General features: G+C 41.5%; 1 protein-coding gene across 4 annotated transcripts in view; it reads right to left on the minus strand.

Annotated features, from left to right (window-relative positions):
• The window catches only part of PDGFD (platelet derived growth factor D), a 138810-nt gene that overhangs the window by 54003 nt on the left and 67392 nt on the right, over positions 1-17415 (minus strand). Inside the window, exons 2-4 of one of the 4 annotated variants that reach the window (XM_057370836.1) lie at positions 5493-5679; positions 1309-1489; positions 608-649 (exon numbers count right to left, since the gene is read on the minus strand). In XM_057370836.1, coding sequence (XP_057226819.1) covers positions 608-649; positions 1309-1489; positions 5493-5679 — 410 coding nt within the window. Of the gene's footprint in view, positions 1-607; positions 650-1308; positions 1490-5492; positions 5698-17415 lie in introns of all 4 variants that reach the window. The other 3 variants (XM_057370835.1, XM_057370838.1, XM_057370837.1) reach the window with 3 other exon arrangements.

Genomic DNA, 17415 nt, shown 5'->3' on the forward strand with positions numbered 1-17415 from the left:
AAATAAGATAAATACAGTAGCCTTTTTCTGAGCTTTCTACAGCAGAGAGTCCTTTTGAGTGACAACATTCATTTTTGGAAAATCTAATACTATCAGACTATCTGCATGTTCTCTGGAATAAAACTGGCTAAATGCAGCAGAGTTGCTGTGGCTGTGCTGAAATACAAACAGTATAAAGAAAGGCTGCTGCTTACTGTCTCATTTTTATGCCCAGTGGTCTTTCATAGACTGCTCAGCCTGGATTTGAGTTTTAGTAGATTGCCTTCAAATAAGAGCAAATTAGAGCTCAGGATGTGCTTATGATTTAATGCATTGCTCCAAAAGAAGCCTAACAATTTAAATGCAAGGGAGAAAAATCTTTGTGGTTTTGCTCTGTCTTGACAATGAGCTGTTTATGGACTCTTTTTAGCATACACAGGCATATATGCATGCAAAGACAAGAGGTCGAAGTGAAATGACTCAAATAATGAATCTTTCCTTTTACAACATTATTGCTATTCCAGGCTTTCTTATTCTTGTTAAAGGACAGTGGGTTGAATAAATAGGGAAAAAGAAGTGTGATGGATATGAAAATATAATGATGACAGTATAATAAATTATTGCTTACCATTTCCTGAGTGTTTGCAAAATCTGCCTCTTTCGAGCTACACTGCACCAAAAGCATTATAAYATTAATCAGGACAATTCAAAGGAATACATATTTGTATAAAAATCTAAAGTACTGAGCATTCCTGCTCCTTAAAAACACCACCAAAATAAAAACAAAAAAAAGAGAGGAGGTTTTCATCTCATTGAAACAGCACATGATACACTGCTAATGCTTCTGCATATACAGAGGTATATTGATGTCTGGTTATAAATAAAGTCTGAGGCTTAGCACATTGTCTTGCATGCACAATTTTATTGCATGMAGAATGAACAACTCTTTATCTAACTGAAAATCACAGTCATAACCCCTCAGATATTTTTCTTTCACTTCAAACAAGAATGAAAAAGGGRTTCCTAGAGCAGCCATTTCTTTGCTATTTCTGCAGCATGTCTGAGGGCACTGGCAGCRCAGCCTCAGTGTAGAAAGTGCTTCTGAAATGTTATTAGAGTAAATCTTGAACTGAACTTGACTTTATTTTATATTTAATAACACAATGTCAAAACTACTTTGATCTGCATTAATGCAATTGCTGGGATAAAAATACTTTCAGTCATTCAGTGTTATGATCCCATGGTTAGCTACACCATTCAGTCTTCAAATAATGATGCTCTTTTACACTGCAATCTGCCTCTCACCCCTGTTAGCCCTAGGTGACTTACCACAAGGGAGTAACATATCTTGAATCCAGGTTTAGCCACAAAGTAGTCATCAGATTTGAAGGTTATCTTTATGTGATTTGTTCTTGATGTTATTCTTGGAGGTACTTCCTTGTGCCCGCACCACCGTCCTCTAATAACCGTGCTAGTCTCTGATACATCTTCCACTTCCACAAAGTCATACCTGAAAAACAGTGTGAAGAATTAGATTTTGCTAATTTTGGTTACAGAGGGCGGTTTCAAATTGACAGGAGCACAGCTGGAGACACAAAGACAACTGTCACCCATTCTCCGCTCCARAACATCCCACTAAATATTACAAATGGTGGATATGCTTGCATGCCACAAAATGCACTAAGCTGCAAGCTACTGCCTGAGTGCTCAAGTGACTGATTTCTGTGCTCCTGGAACATGACAGTATTTGCTACCACGTTAAAACTGCAGTAAGAGGCACTTGCATGTGCTTAGTATACAGTAAGCATACGCACTGAGTTTCATGTGGTGGGTAAATAATTTAGAGACCTGATAAAATATTATTTAAGGCAGGCTGCCCAACCTGAGCAGCTGCAAGCACTTGTGCACTTTCTGGTGGTCGCCCAACTCCCTGCAGCAGTGGCCACAGGCTCGTGCCTGCTGTGTCAGAGGGCTAGAGCTGGGCAGCCAGGAGCAAAGGGACATGCTGGAGGGACACAGGGCAGTGCACACCACCGAAAGCTGCTTTTTAGGACCTTCCTCACAGGTGGCACATTGCTCCTGTAGTTGGTTTGAAAAGCTCTGTGTCCAGCTCTGAAGCAGAAAAGCTGCTGCAGCTCTGCGTGCTGCACTGGGGTGTTYGTGTGCACGCTGTCACCAGGGAAAATCCAACAGCACGTCTTGTTCTGTGAAAAGCCACATCTTGGCCAGGAACCAGTGCCACAGCAGTGGTCCCTGAGCCCAAAGAGSGCTCTGCCAGGAGCAGAAGGCACTAAACTCCAGGGATGAAGGGACACAGTGGCAGCACTCGTTGCTCCAGCCTGTGTATTTGCTTGCTTGGATATAAATGACCATACAAATAAACAAATGAGCACAGTTATCGAGCTGGAGAATAAAGAGAGCAGGGAATAAATTTCTGATCTAACTAAATCTATGGCAAAAAGTCCCTCAATATCGAAGGGGCCAGAATTCGGCCCCACACATTGCAGCCGGCGAGGCAGAGGTGATGACAAGAGGGGCAGGTTGAGTGCCATCCTCACAGCACAGTTAAGCCTTAAAGCTCTGGAGCTCTTTACCAGGAATGTTTCCTATTATCAAAGCACTGCTCCCTCCAAAGAGGGAGCTCAGAATTGTTAAGCTATTCTTGCCAGCAATGCACTGCTCCCTACCACCAGGTCTGTGGGCCAAGCACGCTCCTCCTTGCCCAGTTGTGGGAGCTGAATAGCTCTGTAAATAACAGACCTGCTTTTCTTTTTCTGCTGAGAGCCCATGAGAAAAAAGCCACAAGTACTATGTGGTTTGAGAACGTCAGCCCTGCTGCTTTTATACTCACCAACCCCAAATTGCACAGAACAGAAAATGACAGATCCACTAGGACTGAACCATTTAAATCTGCCCAAACTCTGCCAAAATATTCTTTTTTCGTAACACACCAAAATTTAGTTCCAGGCAGAGGCAAATTTGTCTCAATCTCTCTCCACCATCCCCAGCTCCCACTCCCTGGTGGTGATGGATGTGACACCCAGCAGAGCTGAGCATCCACCCTGCCACCCAGCAGCACAAAACCGTGAACGCKTATTGCGACATGAAGGGTTGCATGCTCAGCAGGAGATAACCTTGTAAGCTCTGCTGAAAGCTGTCCTGACTGGCTCCGCACTTTTGAGGGTGCCAGACAAACTAGCAAAGCCAGGGAAAAATCTATGGACATTCAAGCATTATATCTGCTTTCAACAGCTGAGGCTTTGCTGCAATGATCACAGACGTAGGTGTATTCTCAGTTATTTCAGCGCATCCAAGGAGCCTCAGAGGCTGGGTAATTTAATTGCTTTTCAGAATCATCTCTTATCAAGTGCCTGTGGAAATGCTAACAGCGTTTCTAGAACATTCTGTAAGACCTTGAATATTCAGTCTCTTTCTTCAGAAGCTCTGAAGAAATATAGCTCTGCTAAAATACACCTTTTCATTCCTCAGCCTTAATGAATTTCAATCAGTTCAGTCTTAATAGTATGCAAATTACAACAATTAGCATTAATGAAAAATCGAAAGAAAACACTAGGAAGTTTCTGGATAAAAAAGCATAAGGTCAAAAGCAAATACAAAAGCAAGGTAAGGTGCAGAGGTCCTGAATTACTAGTCCAGTATGCCCATCCTTCAAGCACATGTTCAGCTCTCAGCATTCATTTCAATTAAAACAGTCAGCCTGGCTGTCTCTCTAAAGCAGCACTGCAGAGATTGTCAGGGACTGAAGTTGCAGAAAGGATCTAGTCTTGGAAAATATATTGAGCATTAGCAAAAAAATCTAACTGTACACAGTACTTAACAGACTTAAAGCTATCACAAGCTGTCTGACCAAGAAATTCCTCACTCTGGAAGTAGTACTACACAAATAAAAGTCTTCCAGAAACTCTAAGGAAAGCTTTATAGCAGAAAAGGATGTGATATTTCTCCAGCTTCTGTAGACACTATGGATGATGGAAAGTCTTTGCTTTTCTCTGCATTCTAAATTAGCTGCTCTGGAAAATGCAGGCAGACTGTCTTCCAAGACAGGCTCCAAGCACACAATGCCAGTAACAGCTTGACTTTCCCTCACTGTGCCACCACCTTTAATGGCTTTTGACAGAGAATACTTCATTCTTTTTTCCACAGTAAATTAGCCCTCTGTTTCAAAACTGCAATGCTTTAAGGTCAGCCACAGTTTACCCACAGTGTAAATATTCACAGGCTGCTGCTGTGTGCATCAGGCTCTGAATGTGGGAAAGTGTTTGGGGCACTGGGAGATTACTGTTGTTACTGACTCTGCTGCTCAATATCACCAGAGCACAGCAGACCTGCCAAGGAGCACGGAAGGAGAGCCAGTTTTAGGCTGCATTTTTAATACTGCATGGAAAACAAAACTGCAGGAATGGTTCCCTCTGTCAGTAATGCAGAAAATTTAACAGAGAAAAATAAGCAAAAAAAATCCACCCTGTGAAACGCCTGCGGAGATGCTAAACCTGCCAACACAAATTAATTGACAAAGAAGATAAGATAAGAAGAGGCTGGGTGTGCAGAAATCAGTGCAGAAACTAACAACCCAGTTCTCTGCACAGATAAGTTGTAAGTAACAACATGATCAGGCAGAGTTGGAGGCTGGGACTCGAGCATTTTGTGTAAGTAGCATCACAGCTATCTGCCTTTCGGAGTGCATGGCAATCCTGAGTCTGTTTTCTCCCACAGAAAAGACAGCTGAATAAAAGAAATATAAACAGATGGACTTACACTGTTTTAGCGATTGTTGGCAAGATTCACCTCTGTAYTCTACTAATAGAAAGCAGTTTATCCATCTAGCTTAATCAGCCAGATCAGCTGAGCTTAAGGTCACTTTTGCTTAAAAAGGGAACCAAAGCAACGGAGATATAGCAGGGTATGCTTCAATAGATATATAGATATATCAGCATGCATCAGCACACTGATGTGTTTGTGGACCTATATTTAAAGGTTTTAAAATGAACTGTTCCAGTGAGAGTAACAATAAAGACAAATAATTTGAATATAATTGTATTTTTCAATGCATTTTTATCCCTCTCATGAGGGAGATGTGTGTCCCTCATACCCCAATATAAACACACACTTACTCACTCAAACCTCCTAAAGTCCTCCACCTATGGAAAAAGATGTTTTTTGCTTGGATGAAACATGACAGAGGTGATACAGGASAAAATCCTATTAAAGTAGTACCTGTGCTGTTAGATAGCTGGATTTGAGCACACAAGTACCTTGTGCTTAAAATGGTATAGAAAGACTAAAACCTGACAAAACTGCTTCAGCTCCAGGAAACCTCAGTTAATTTATAAACTCAAACATCAATTTCAGTTGGGAGGGCCCCTGGAAGGTCTGTCCTCCTTGCAAGGGCATCCCAGACCTGGCCAGAGACGCCCAGGTTTTCATTTGCCTCGCACCAGTGAGGTCTAACATGGTGTTAAGGAGCTCTTGGCAAACTTCCACTTGCCACTCACCTGCAGATATCATTTTCGGGTTCCTCCAGTCCAAACTGATTATCAAAAGCCAGCTGGATCCTGGTGCTCTCCGGGGAGTGGAGCCGCCAYGTCAGCAGGAGGTTCCTGGGGTAGCTGCTGGGGAAGCGAGGACTGTGGATGCAGCCGTTCCCTGCCACGCTGATGCTCTCTTCTTTTCGGTACAAGTCTGTGAGGTGATTGCTCTCTGTTAGTAGTCACAACTTGTAGAAATTAGTATGTTGTTCCAGTTACAGGAAGGCAAAAAACACAACAGTTTATAGCACAGCACAATTATTTGCATTTAAAGTCTATAAAAGCTTSGGTCTAGGAGCAGTTATTATTAAATAGGAAGTACAGTATATCTTCTCTTAATTCAATCCCCCATAAACAGTAAGAACAACAGAACTCAAATATATAGAACCTTTATTTTACAAGAAATATATCATTACTTTTACATTTATATAGATTATATAATTTCACTCTTACCAATTTGTTTTTAAAACAGAATTAAACTTTAATAAAAGCTGCCAGCTTGAGAACAATGAAGTCAGACAGACTGAAATAAAAAAGGTAAACAGCCCTGCTTCCCAAATTTGGCGCTCTGGGGAGCAGTGCCCTCTGAACAAAAACAGCAATGAAGGACTGCAGGAAAGTGAGCATGTGTGAACTTAGGTTTGTTTGCTGTGATTAAGTATTTCCTCCCAGAAACATGTGTAAGGTCACGTTTTGATTTTATTTATACAGTGTGAAGCATTTGCTGCCCATGTCCATTGACACAAACAGCTACTCTGTGCTTACACCGATGTAACTGAGGCCAGGTTCCATCCCACCAACCACCTTACTCAGGACTTCAAGACAAACAGTCAATCTTTTCTTCATTAAAATTCCACCTCTGCCTGAGCAAATATTCAATTGTTCCTAAAGTTTACTCATACTGAGGGAAAGCCTCTGCTGAGGTCAGTCCCTGGCTCCAAGGATAAAAGAAATTGTGGCCAGACCCAGCTCTCTGAAAGTCAAAGTATCTTCTCAGTTGCACCATGCACTTSCATTGTCCAGCTGCTTCTGATACTGGATTTTGGGTCAGTTTGCATCAAAGAACTGCCAACAACCATTCTTCCCTGCATTTTCAAYGTTAGTATGGGGAAATTCTGAGGATCAGAAGGTTCCAAGGCAACAAGCAAATCATGGCAGGTTTCAATTCCCAATCAAGACATGCACCTCCAAGCCTCCATCTGTGGGACAGCTACCACATGAATGTGGCCACTTGTTTTTATGTGAACACCCAAACTCTGGTTTTCTTATCTAAAACTGACCATCACTCCACTCTGCTGAATGCCAGGTCAACCTCCAACTCCACTGCAAGCAATGGAAATAGAAAACTGRTGCCTGCTCCCGAATTTAGCTACTGAGGAAAAACAAATGGGGGAAAAATATCTCCCCCAAGCCACCCTGTGAATGTTGGAAATACAAAACCTAAGCAACCAGCCGCAGCCATCTGTCACACATACTCATCTAAGTCTTCACTCTTAAAATAAGTAATAATCTCATGTTTATTAGTAATGTTCTAATGTTTGACTTAAGTTTTSTAAGCTCTTTATATGAAATAAATATACTTGTTTTGTAAACGCTCACCGAAAACAGGAACCSAGAGAAATGGTAGGAACTTCACAATTAGTACATCTTTTTTTCAGGTTGCTTTTCAGTGGTTCCTGGCTGTAAATACCTCCCTGCACACAGTTGTAAGCAAAGCATGATTGCATAACAACAGTTCATTGTACTCTTCCGAGAAGGAAGTCATTCCAGCTTGCAAACAACCTGAAACTAAGAAGACAAAAATCTGTGTTTCCTATAAAACTATCTCCTCAGATCTAATTGTGATATCTTTCTAAGATGCTTTCACACCCTGAGTAGCCCTTTCTAAGCAAACACAGTCCTAGCTCACAAAGTGCAGAACCAGACAGTTTTGTTTTGTTCTGTTTTGACCAAACAATTTACATTGGAAAAACACCAATTTGGTAAAAATAGAGACCACCYGCCTATCAGCTTTGTTGCAGTTTTCATCAGGGACATCTATGCTAAAGTCTGTYTTGTATTTGCTTTTATTCTAAAAAAGAGAGGGGAAAAAAGATGTCTGCGGGGTTTTTTTTTTCCCCTAATATGGAATGAAACAAAATGTCCAGCCAACACTACAGAGTTCTTACTGAAATGCTGAGGACCTTTGGACTCTGAAAACACCCAGTACACCAAGAGGACAAGATATTTCAAGGACTATATCCAAAACATCCAAGAAAGGGAATAAAAAGAAAACAGATTTGATGATAACAAATTCTAGTGACACAACCAATCTCTAAATCAGAACAAAAGTCACTGCAGTAAAATGTGGCAAAACTCATCCTGTGCCTCAGAGYTCTTCACTCCTCTTTCTTGGACAGCAAACTATTGCCATTTTCCCTCTGKCACCATGCATTTCACTGTGTGGTTCAATCTGGTTCGTGATTTTGAGGTGAAGGTTTCATTTTCCCAGGCAGTCCTATCACAGGCTTTAATCTGGAGCTGCCAGCTGATGAAATTCGAATTCTGGGGACAGTATCTCTTAAATGCACTCCTACATATATCCCCCCCAAAATGAAACATCTGTGGCACTTTACACAGCACACCTGCAAATGAACACTACCTATGCCCTTGTATGCCAAGAAAAGGGTCTGTCAGGGCTTTCTGTTTAACTTCAACCCTGAATCCCATAGACCAYGGTGCTCTGCCTTCAGGTCAGTCACACTGACCCAGACCACTGCTGAAATGTCATGGCAGGCACAGCTCTGCAGTATCCCAGCTGAACAGGGGCATGGAGCCATAGAGCTGCTCATGTTATGAAGCTTTAAAATGAAAGCGACTYGTTATTTCTATTAAGGCTAATGCAGCAATTATAAAGTCACTGCAGAGGAAAGGCTGGAGAGAAGYACGGGGAGAGAATTCTCACTATAGTAAAATAAGAGATACTCAAAYATTGCACTCTGAGGAAAAGCCCTTTCCACAAAGGAAGGAAGTATGTTTGATGAGAMTGGCCATAAATTGTTTCTATAGCTCACATGAGATCCAAACTAAAACTACTCGGAGCCTTCACCTGATGCTGGAGCAGTCTCTTCAGGAGCTCTGAGACAGCCTGATTCCCTCTCATCTCCCTCACCATGCACTAAATTACAACCTGAAGTGGTGTAGCTAGCACTGCAATCAAACAGGCTAGAATTTTCTAAGGGGATTTTCACTGGGATTTCACAGTGCTAACAGGCTTAGACAGAACACATTCAACCCCGACTCGTTCTCAGGAGGTTGGCTCCTCATGAATCATCAAGCATCTGGGAAACAGCTTAAGGAGATGTGAGCAACTCCCGTACTTCTTGCATCAATGAAGTTATGAGACTAAAATAAGACCTTTCCAAGCAGACAAGCACTGTCCGTATCAGATACACTGAGGGAACTCATGGAAATCACACATTAGACAAGGGGAAAGTCAGRATAAAAAACACTTAAGTAAAAATACAGGCAAAGGAAAAGACAGAGCATCTTTCAAAGCACTGAACTGTCCCATGTAGCAACACAACACAATGCAGCATTACACAATGTCCTAAGTGTCACATTCTAACTGTATTCCATAATGCTTTATGGAGTAAATAAAACACGACAGTGCATAATGCACTGCCTGTCACATTTACTAAAAAGCATATAAAATCATTTCACAATGAATAAAAGCAGGTGTTAAGTCATGAGGCAAAAAGTCCATTTAGGCCATACACAGGAGGAGGATATTCTAGATGGCAGGAGCCACAAACACACCCTTGTACTAGGGAAGAAAAAACTATCTCATAAGGAAGATGAGTGGGAAGGAATCTGGAAGACATCTTTTTTTTGGTGAGGCAATTCCCTGTAGAAAGTCTGAACTGATTAGGAAGCAGCTTGCTSTATATTTTATTTATCTGAACTAATCTCTCATTTTCTTCTCTCTTAATTCTTTCACAACCACTAATTYTAAACATAATGGCATACATGACAGTCCAGATGTCCAAATCAGAGGAGCTTTCATTCAAGCCCTCAAAGTAGCTGCATTTTCCAAAGTGCTTGCCTTCTTCCCCCTGCTCCTGTCTTTTCTTCCCCTTGTAGAAGTGGTTGGCAACCAACTTTGTTACAGAGGTAAAGGCTGAAAAAAAGACCATACYCTGACATGTTTTATGGCAAGAAATACACCCTCTGGAATTCCATGGAGCGTAACCTGATGAGCTTATCCTCTGGTACAGCTGAGGAGAGTTTCTGAGAACCACGGTGAAGTTCATTTTACTACTTGTGAAAGTATTTGTTATTTCAGGAAAGGACCTTGGGATTTTGTACGTGGGAGTTTTCCAGATATAACTCTCCTYCCCCATGGCTGTTGTCTTCAAAAAAGAAAATACAGCAGTCAGTGGTTTGCCCCCAGCTTTTAAACAAATAAGATAACCTTCAGGGAGAATAATAGCTCCTCAGTTCCTTCAGTTGAAAATTAGCCTGATCTAAATAGYTGAATCCACAGAGAGGCAAAGAACAGTAAAACACTTTTGAATCCAGACCACAAATCAGTTCATCTTGGGGACAGGCATGCCAAGCAAGTTGTATTTATGGCAGCCTGTTAAGCAGTCACTGGCTTTTTTTTTTTTTTATTCCTCACCCTCTGCAATAAGCAGAAACTTCTTATTCATAAGGTTCTGTGTAAATCAGATGAAAAGATGACAGACTTCATGGTCAAAATACTGTATGTCACAGCTTGTCAGGAAGAAATAAAACTGCAAGGTCATTTTCCTTGTTAAAAATTGAGGGGTTTTTTAATTTGCTTTTTCATTTTTCATGGGTTTGGTTCTTTGTTTAAGTGGATATAAACAATGAATTGAATCCTAGACAGTGAACACAACATCACACTTCTCTCTAATGTGGAATTTAATATTATATGGTAGCAACAGTCCTCTTAATGACGGAGGCCTAACACATCTAAGTCAGCTCTGCTCCCACCACAATTCACCAGCAGTTCTCCATGAAGGCAAACAAGACAGGGAAAAGACTGGGAGGTGACGAAAAGGGTATAGCAATCCTACAATCCTACACAGGCTAAAGGTCACAAATTGTCTCTGATGGGGGCACAAAACTGAGAAACAGTCAATCTGGTATAAGGATGCCTRTGGAGGAGTATATTGGGGCAGTGGATCCATCCTAAGCATCGCTTCAAGGTGCTTTCAGCTTTTCACAACTTCAATAATCCCACTTATTTCAAGGACACTACAAAGTTATGGCTAAGCTCATACTTAAGGAGTTTGYTCCATCAAGACCCTGAAAAAGAGAACAGCATGTTAACACTACCTAATGTGTTACTTACCGCCCAGCAAATGAGTAATTAAAAAGTGAATCCAAATCCCACTGGAGTTTATGAAAGACTATCAGTTTGGTTGATTTGCCACTGGACTTCAAAGAAGCAGCTCCAGATACCTGTTCCTTCTCTTTTCAACAGGCCTTTTCTTTTTATCGGGAGCATGAAAGATACTCCAGGCAACATTGGAGTTCAAATCTAAAGCACGACCCGTTCTGTCACGGAGGCAATATAAAAAGATCCTCTGTGCATGTTCAGCCAAATTCAGACCTCACAYGCAATCAGCTCCTTCCAAGTCCCTGAGCTGTGTGAAGATCTTTGCTAGAAGAATATACCCACAGAGATTTTATCAAAGAAACAAAAAACTGAGCTACGGTTGAAAGAAACAAAATTAGCCAGTACACGACACCAGTACAGAAGGTATCAAAGAATGAAAACACTCYAGACATCTAAAATTCAATTTAGAGCCATCATCCATTTGATTACAGAATGGTTTGTAGTCTGCCTATGGTTCTCTACAGAGCAACCCCACCAGTCTTAGTGTTACAAGTCAATCTGTGGTTGAACAGAACCTCCTCAAAGACCAGTTATGAGAATATTAAATGAACAATTGATAAATTCCAGGCACATCATTCAAAGAGACAGCCTGTCGCTATGCTTCTCACTATAATAAGCATCATTTTATTTGCCTTTAATAAAACTATTACTCCACTGTAACTGCATTTTGCATACAGAACTCAAAAAAAAACCAGTCCTGAAAGGAAGAACAGGCAGGACTGTATTTTGGTGGGGTGAAGGCTGCGACCCTTCTTTTATCCACTTTGGTGGGGGCCTTGCTCAGACTTCCACAGAGGAATACTGAGAAAACAGTTCCTTAACTATGTTTACAAAGATATCAAACTCAGTGATGTTTGCATTTAGCAGTGACTTGTATTACTTGTTTTTATTTTACTTCTTGATAGAGATTTTCTTCTAAACAAAAGAACATGGTGAATGTCTTACTATTGCTTTACAATGTCTTGTAAAGCAAAAGTGTCTATGGAAAAGCAACATACGTTAGGCCAACAAATAAAACACTTTGCTAACTGSTAGTTCTTCCATAATGGGTGGTAGTGTTGCAATGCATCTYTCGYCAGACTCTTAAACCAACAGCAAACRGAATGTATTTTTTTCTTGGGATTTCATAATTAGGTATGAAAAAGGAAAATGTGTATATCAAGAATGTGTAGCTCTAATGATGTGCAGTAAGACTAATGCATATATATATATATCCCCATGATCATGAGCATAAAAACACATAAAACCTTGAGAAACTGTGAGGAAAAAAAATACAGAGGGAAATGACTCTCCTGGTGCTGCAAAAAGCTTAAGGGAAACATGATAACTGAAGCAGATGTTTGCAGTGAGTGCCAACATCTTTGCAAGAAGGCTGGTACATAAAACTTACATAATGTCTTGGCCAAGGTGATGCCAAGAGACACAATTAGCACAAATATCAGCACTGGACATTGGCTCATACTGTTTTGCAAAGAAATATCATATTGTGGACTTAGACACTGAAAATTTTCCTGTTTAGTCAGTGGCTTCAAGAAAGTAGACCTTCGTGGGAAGYTTCCTTCAAATTCTCCTGGTGCAACGAAAAATATTTCTTTTCCATTTCCCTTCATTTTTTTTTGTCTTATGACAAAAAAAAAAGGACTTTTCCCCTTGTAAGTCTGGCATAGCTCAAGTCTTAAAAGAGAATTTGTTTTTAAGATATTGTTTTAGAAACTGCTTCACTAAAGCACTTCTAAATCTGAACAAGAGATGGAATTTCCTTAAAGAAAAGTGTTGGTAGAAGGAAAAAGAAAATCCAGTCAAAAGAGGAAAGGCTTCTCATGTTGAAGATAYTGTAGCAGATAGACAGGCAATTGCAGAGTGGAGGTCGCATGTTGGAACATGGGGCAGTAAAAGGAGAATCTGTTTCAAAAGACAAATCAGGGCAATTTTCTCTTGTGATGTGACTCTCCCTAACCTCAATGTCAGCACTGAAGATCTGGAATCTCTGAAAGGGAGTGAAAGGTCTCTTCTTATAATGGAAAGTCTGGCAACAGTATTCTAAGAGACATAATTTCCTTGGACTCCGTTTGCCATGGGCATGTTTTTTGTCTCTTAGGGTCCATAAATCAACCAACTGCACAAAGATAAAAGCTTGTGGGGATATTTCAGTCCCTTTAAACAAGTGCACTAAATACCTAACACCTCACAGTTACCTAAACCTTTTTTAAAAAGAAGGATCTCATTGTATTAAAATATGATTGTTGGTAGTTTGTTTCTTTTTATGCAGTAGYCTAACAGCTACAAAATGCATTCTATTCTCATCAAAATCAGGACATGGCTTAATTTGCTCCAAGGAAACAGAAGCCTGTGTTGTGATTCTCCTATTTATATGAGAGWATTTGAACCACTTCTGTCTTCTTTCAATGGACACGTGAGTTCTGGATGCTGCTTCGAAGATGGCTTGTCCATTTTCCAAGAAATGGATAGAGGTAAAATGCAGAAGAAATTCTTGGCACAAGGACCAGGACTCAAGATTTGGCCAAAAAAGGAAAGACCCAGCAGCTTTTCTACTTTCTTCTCCAAAGCACTCTATCCTGAGTCTGTGGCAGCACAGACCAGAGCAGAGCACACCATGGCAACCGTTTTGCCCCCAATGCCTCAGTTTCCTTCTGCTGAAAACCAGAGCCCTGGTGCAAAGAGGGCGGAAGACACCGAGATCTATTCCCGGCATGAAGGCAGAACATGAATTAGGCCACAGGGGCGGCTTTTCATCATTTAGATAAAGCCGGTGTTGAGAAATAAAATTCCCAGTCTGGAAAGTAATTTAAGTCATGCATAGTGAAAGTACCGAGAACTTTAAGTGCGGGGGATCTTTCCTGTAAGTGCTTAGGGTTTTCTCTGGAGGTCTGGCATCAGAATGCTGCAGAGATGTCATGTGAATAGCTACTGCAATGCAATGAAGTTTCCAGRCACATAACATTCTTGGCTGTGGCCTTTTTTTATTGTTAAGCTCTCGCAACAAAGGATCATCTAGACATTTCCTTAGTCCTTCACCAAGGAACAAAATCATGTGTGGTTAAAGAGCAGGAGAGCTCATTCACTGCCAATATAGAGGAACCAGTGGCTGGGAAGATCATACTCGTGTGTATCAGCACAGCTCACAAGCTCAGGAGCTGCTGTCCCACAGGCAGCAACCATCTCTCACACCAGTACAGACACATCCTGATCACCGTAAGCCAAAAACAAAACTGGAAATGGAGCTGGCTCCAGAGGTTTGATTTATACACCTCAGCTTCACAAGTCCTTTCTGGAAAAAACAGCTGTTTGGCTGGTTACCAAGAGGAAGTGATTGCAAACATTCATTCTAGGCTCTGTATGGGGATTGATAAAAAAAGAAGAGCCTAACCTACTCTTAGGTTTGTTAAGTTAGAGCCGCAACAGATCCAAGCGAGCAGATGAGAACACTGAAACCTGCGTGGAGGCAATGAAAACCAGGACTTTGCTAAGACTGCAAGGGAGGTGACATTATGTATTTTTATGCTCTGAGCAGGACTGAACATACTGTCAGCAAATCAGGATGTAATTAAATAATCCTTTATTTTTGTGGACCTTCAATGAACCCTCACTTTTAAATGGAAAGCTGGAGTTCCCCAACTGCACTGGAGACAAAGCCAGACCTCAAAGTTGTCCTTTCACTGTGGATTCAGTGAAATGTTTGGCTAAAAAAAGAACTGAGCAGTTACAATGAAAAACTCAGCTTYGGCTACAGATCTGGTCAGCAGGAACACAAAGTGGCACATCTCAGTCCTCCAGCTTTCAGAAGACATGAGAGATGATTTAAGGTTAACCAGCAGACACCATCAGCACCCCAGAGAAACACAGTGAACCAACCAAACCTAGTCTGCCCCCATCCTGCTGAAAGCCCAGTGGTGTGGAGAAATGCCTATAGAGATCACAGCAGAGGATTTAAGGGAGCAATCTTGGGCTCTGCCTTGCACTGCCTGACATAGACTGCATAGCAAAAAGGCAGAAGTGCACACACTGGCGGTACGCATGTGCCCGGACAGCAGGTGGGACCGGGATGCTTGGCTCAGGCATGACCAGAGTAGGTCCCTAGGAGCACATGGAACTCAGGACATCAATGCCAGGCTACCAAGGCTTGCAGCCTGCAGGTGAGAAGCTCTAACCTCCATCTGTTTTGGATGGGGAGGTCAAAGGGGATTATTTTACTCCTTTCTCACCCCAGTTCTGTGCTGGCACTGCTGCTGTACATCTGGATGAGCACATGTCCTGAGGTCCTGCYCGCTCGGAGGGCATTGCTGTGTGCTGACTATTAAACACAGCTCTGAACAGCTGTTTGGCCAAAGAGGGGCCCGATAAGAGGCTTATGTGACTAAGATAAAAAGGGTGAGAAAGTCCAATAAATGCAGTACCCTCACATCATTTCATTTTGTGAGCACCCTCTAACAGAGCTATTGAAGGGAGACAGCGACATGCACCATTTCCTAGCAAAACTGTTTTCCACTCTAGTGCTTTAAATGCAGAAGGCTACCTTAACACTCTTTGGACTACCCCATCAAGAGCCTTTTACTCATTTAGCTTTGCATATTTTTATGACATTTAGAATTACAGTCCAGTAATACAAAAATCTTAGCTTCAATACATCTCTACTTGTAACAATGGAATATGCAATGTCAGAAAAATGTTTTAGTTCATGTGTTTGACACATGAAAGGAAAAAAAAATCATCTTGGCAGAACATATATGAAGGCTGGATTAATGAAATTTGGTGTCAAAATTGTATTTTTCTGATTTCTGTTTATTGGCAAGAATTTCAGAGGCCTTTTTGTTGTTTGCACTTCCAACCTGCTTAATTCATGCTTAGTTATCTCAGACTTTTCTATGGAAGCCATAGAAGAATAGTCCCATCTCTTTCTTGATTTAGAGACTTCAGAAGTTCTACTTTACACTGACATTCTAGATTATTCCATAAGAAGGAATGGCACCAACCATTTTAGGATTCCCGAGGGTAAAACGTTCTAGGTCTTTTTATAGTTTAGACTGTAAATAAGAAAATACCACAACTACGACCTTAAATATCATCTGGTACAAACTATAATTAAGTAACTGACCACTTTGGCAAATGATATATTGCTAAAACCAGTTGTGAGCAGGGTAAGGACTTTAAGCAGCACTACTGTTCTATCATTTACTGTCCTATGTATTGATTTACTTTGTTTAAAGTGGTTAAATTTTTGCATTTTCATGGTGCTCACCATCTCACAACAGCTTTATCTTCCTCAGATCTTCGCTTCTGATTTGCTACTAAAACAAAGCTCCCACATGATAAACCTCATGAGCTGCTACAGACACTGATCTCTCCATGACTGGGCAGCTGCAAGGACCAGAGAAAGCCTGGACTTGGCTACAGTGGTTGGGGAGWGGAGCAGACAGCAGCACAGAGAGGCTGCAGGAGCACGGTGGGATCACAGTGAGAAATTTCAAGCCACCTCCTCCCCACAGAGCAGATTTGCCAGCCCAGTCCTTGGCTTTAATTGCACAAAACATGGGGCAGCATGTCTGACCACCGCTCTCACTGTGCGCCCCAATGGCATCACGGGTGATGGACAGGATGGRATATGCAATGGCACAGGCTGCCCACATCCACACTCATTCTCTCAAGTACAGGTCTGTGTGAACTTTTTAAGCCCTCACATGTGCAAACATTAACAAGATTTGTGCAGCAAATATTTGCCAAGGAGAAGGCAATCCTTTCTCCCTCTCTCCCTTTCCATCCCCCCCTGTCCAGGAGCAGCAGTCCTGGCATGCACTGGCAGAAGGAGGTGCCATTCTCCAAAAAGCAACAAGAAACCTGAAAACCCACCAGAACACCAGGCTCCCACCRGCTGAGGGTTTGTGTGCTACACACCTGCAAGGTAAAAGCTGAGTCCTTCCTGATTCATTCACTTTAATTAAGGAACCAGTGGTCCCCCACCTGCCAATTCAAGTCTAGCCACGGACACATTTGCTTGATTATTTCATGCATAAAGCTTTAAATGAAATGCCTTTCTTTTTTGTTCCTCCTTTTTAATGGATGCAGAGAACCATTCTGTCAAGAACAAAACAAATGCTCCACTAAACCCATCTCAATGGACAATTTGTTTCTTCAATGCAGCCTTTAAGTAATAAAGAAAGAATAAACATAACATTCTCATAAGAAATAAAATGAGAACACTCTAAAAAAAACCTGCTTGTCTGAGGCATACTAAGATGTTAATAAATTCAGCTCAGACATTTACAGAAGAAGCTCGCTCACCAAATCCACTTTCCAGAGCACCTGCTTCTGTAAATCAGCAGCATCCCTACAGTGATCACAGCTATTTACACCAACTGAGGATCTTACCAGAGCAGCAGGTGAAAAGGGGAAGAGAAAACTCTAATCTGAGCAGGAGCAGCAAGTGCCCAGTGCAGTGATACACTGAACTCATGAGAAACTGAACTA

This window comes from Malurus melanocephalus, unplaced genomic scaffold (genome assembly GCF_030028575.1).
Source record: "Malurus melanocephalus ecotype Western Australia unplaced genomic scaffold, MMel_1.1 scaffold_134, whole genome shotgun sequence".
Classification (NCBI taxonomy): Eukaryota; Metazoa; Chordata; class Aves; order Passeriformes; family Maluridae; genus Malurus; species Malurus melanocephalus.